Source organism: Sminthopsis crassicaudata, chromosome 5 (assembly GCF_048593235.1).
Source record: "Sminthopsis crassicaudata isolate SCR6 chromosome 5, ASM4859323v1, whole genome shotgun sequence".
In the NCBI taxonomy this organism is placed as follows: domain Eukaryota; kingdom Metazoa; phylum Chordata; class Mammalia; order Dasyuromorphia; family Dasyuridae; genus Sminthopsis; species Sminthopsis crassicaudata.
In genome coordinates this window covers 24,169,152-24,172,405 of record NC_133621.1, presented here as the reverse complement: position 1 = coordinate 24,172,405, position 3,254 = coordinate 24,169,152, and the positions used below count along the sequence as shown (strand labels likewise).

Sequence of the window (3,254 nt, the reverse complement as noted above, 5' to 3'; positions counted from 1 at the left end):
CCTTCATGTGGTAGTTGAGCTAGATGACTAGAGGGGACTTCAAAATCTCGAATTCTCTGCCTCTCAATAAGGGGAGTTCAAGGGGAAAAAGGAAGATTAGTCTCTATAACTGCTGGGGAACAACTGAGTATGGAAGGGGAAAGGCAAGCAGCCATTTTCTGTCTGCAGAGGGTCTCTGAAAAATGAGATTTGAAAATCCATTGACAAAAATCTCCACAATTGTTTGACATTCCCACTTAAAGACAGATCTCTTTGGTGAAACCTGTCCAATGAAAGGAGGCAGACAGAGGTGTGAACTCAGGGCACTCAAGCCTGCCCCCATCAAGAAGAGTTACCAGGTTGCTCTGCAGGATGGCAGGCCAGGGGAATTAACACCTTTGCTCAGAGGGCCTAAGGGGTGGGGCTACCTCCTATAAAAGGAGAACATCCTTGTGCTCAGAAGCACTGCTTTTTTTGAAGGCAAGTCTCATAGTCTGGCTGCTGCAGACTAGAAGCAATTGGAAAGAAAAGAATGGCTGCCCCTGGGAAACCTCTGAAGGAGCTGCAGAGTGAGATCACCTGTAGCATCTGCAGGTGCTACTTCTGTGAGCCTGTCACCATCGGATGTGGGCACAGTTTCTGTCAAGCTTGTCTCTCCTCCAGCTGGAGAGGTGAAGCTTCAGCTTTCTCCTGTCCCGAATGCCGGGGAGTTTCCCAGGACGGGGAGATCCCCTTAGTGAACAGGCGCCTAGCACAATTGACTGAGCTGGGCAAAGAAATCAGCTTCAAGCTTATGCAGAGCACTCAAGCACAGAGCCAGTGTGTCCCTCACCAGAAACCCTTCAAGCTGTTCTGTGAAGAGGACCAGACAGCACTGTGTGTGACATGTGGTGAAAGCCCAGAGCATGGGGCTCACAAGATCTCCCCAATACAAGAGGCTGCTCACAAATACAGGAGGGAGCTCCAGCACATTCGGAGTCTTTTGGGGAATCATCTGGAGGAACATGAGCAACTTCTTGCCCAGGAGGAGAAACCCGCTGTTGACTGGAGCAATTTGTTTTCAAGGGAATACTCCAAAATATACACTTTACTTTTGGATGAGGAGAAGTCCCTAGGAGTCCCTGAAAGGATAAGGCAAGAGCACAAGGCCAACCAGGACAGACTATCCCAGCACCTGCAAACCCTTCAGGACTTCATGCTAGAGCTGCAGGCTCTAGCTCACCAACCCAATGTGGATCTGCTCCAGGATTCCAAGCACCTACTGAGAAGTATCGATGCTGTTTTGTCTCAAAGGGCCAAAGCTGTCACCCCAGAACTGATAGAACATCCCATCCCTGGCCTGATGGAGATTCTCAAGAGATTGCAAGTGGAACTCACCCTGGACCCCACATCAGCTGATTCCTGTGTTTCCGTTTCTGGGGATCTCAAGAGTGCCAAGGCTGCAGAGGACTGGCCAGAGGAGACTAAGCCTCCTGAGGACTTTCCTCTTCATTATGTCTCTGCTGAGCAGGCCTTCAGTTCAGGCAGTCTGTACTGGGAGGTGGATGTGGCTCAACTACCTCAGTGGGTCCTGGGGATCTACACCCCCTCCCTGAGGACTAGGAGGAGGAGGGGGAAGAAAGTGACCTGTACATCTCTGTTCCTGCTTCAGTGTGTCAAGAAGGAAGAAGATTACTATTTACGAACCTATCCTGGGCCATTGAACCATCGAGTGAAAAGCCCTTTCCCTCGCATTGGGGTGTACCTGCAATATTCCTCTGGCACTCTGGGCTTTTACAACATTCTCCAGCGTTCTCTTATTTATAAATTCTATTCTATTCCCTTCACAGCCCCTGTCAAGCCCATCTTTTGCCCTGGTCCCCCACTTCCAGGGACAAAGCCTGGTCCCATGACTCTCTGTCCAGTGGACTCCCATCTTTGTTCCTGCTGCCATTCATCTCAATAAACATTCTATAAGCAGGACTTCTTAACCCACCACTCTGCTCCCTGACCTTTCTTTGCAAAAAAATAAGCATCACCCTTACAGGGACTTCCTTCTCACTAAATGGACAATAGTCTTCCACCCAGCAAGCTGAAGGACATCATTCCACAGTGTCTGGCCTCTTGTCCTCCATGGATCTACCTGTTTATGAGTTTTCACAATCAATTGATTTTGTTGGAGCAGGTAATGTAAACCTCATGTGAAGCACGTGGATTTCATAACTTTATGTTTTGTTTTGTTCCTAACATTTAACAAAATCCTTTTTTCAATTCCTGTTCCCCTTGGATTACAAAAGACAGTTTTTCTTAACAATAAAGATGAAATAAATGCTAACATTTACTGTGCTCCTGTGTGTTTTTTGTTTTTATTCACTCTTTCCCATTGTGCCTGACTGTTCCCCCATTTGAAGTCTGCTTGGCAAAGAGAGTCCAATGTTTTCCTGCTGACCATTTCCTTCTCCAACTGTTTGTAGAGATGAAGTAACTGAGGTATAGCAAAGCGACTGGCTCAAAGTCATACAGCTTCAAGTAATGTAAACATTAAAGTTTAGCTCAATGGACTTTTAAATCTGATTTGTGCACAGATTATCTTGTATCCATAGTCAGGCTCATTCCTTCCGTCTTCTTGACCCTGCAATGAGCCAGAACTCTGTAGAAAAAACAAGGATTCTTAGAAGGTGCTAACTCAGTGGACTTGATAAGACAATGGTTATCTACTTTAGCATGGTGATTAATAGTTCTCTAGTGCAGTTTGATTGATTTAACCTTACAACAAATAAGGGTTCCCTGGTGATATAATGATTGGTTTATACTCAGTATACTGGAATGATTTAATTGTAATAGTGTATTTATGTAAGATGGCACATATCCTCCCCTAGAGGGGACTAGAAGAGGCTAGGGAAGACAGAGGACAGGAGTACAAGCTACCACGCTCAGGGAGATTTCAAAACAAAGACTGGGTGGTGGTCTTCTGGCTTCCCCCACAGAAAGCAAGACACATTCTGGAGGACTTCCAGAAAGCTAGCCCGAGTCCCAGGCAAGAACACAAGACTGTGAAGGAGGCAATAAAAGTTTTTGGACTTTGTCTCTGGATATTCTCCTGGTAATTATTCTGCTGAAAGAAGGCTGGTCCAAAAACCTCCACAAAACCAACCAGAACACTACATTTGGGTGATGAATGTGGAGCTAAGGATTTACACTCTGTATTCCAGACTGACAGGGTCCTGAGTTCAGTGAAAAAGTCCCTGTGACCCAGAAATCAGGGTGAGTACAAAAAATAGACAAGAAGGAAACTG

At 46.1% G+C, this 3,254-nt stretch overlaps 1 protein-coding gene across 1 annotated transcript; it reads left to right on the top strand.

The window, feature by feature from the left end:
- Positions 1–511: 511 nt before the first annotated feature.
- Positions 512–1,924, top strand: LOC141543777 (tripartite motif-containing protein 43-like). Its single transcript, XM_074269500.1, has one exon. The coding sequence runs from the start codon at positions 512–514 to the stop codon at positions 1,922–1,924; it is 1,413 nt and encodes a 470-aa protein (XP_074125601.1).
- The last annotated feature ends 1,330 nt before the right edge of the window (positions 1,925–3,254 follow it).

What these genes read in the sequence shown, in the direction of transcription:
- LOC141543777 (XM_074269500.1), top strand. Translation starts at nt 512, where the DNA reads ATGGCTGCCCCTGGGAAACCTCTGAAGGAGCTGCAGAGTGAGATCACC.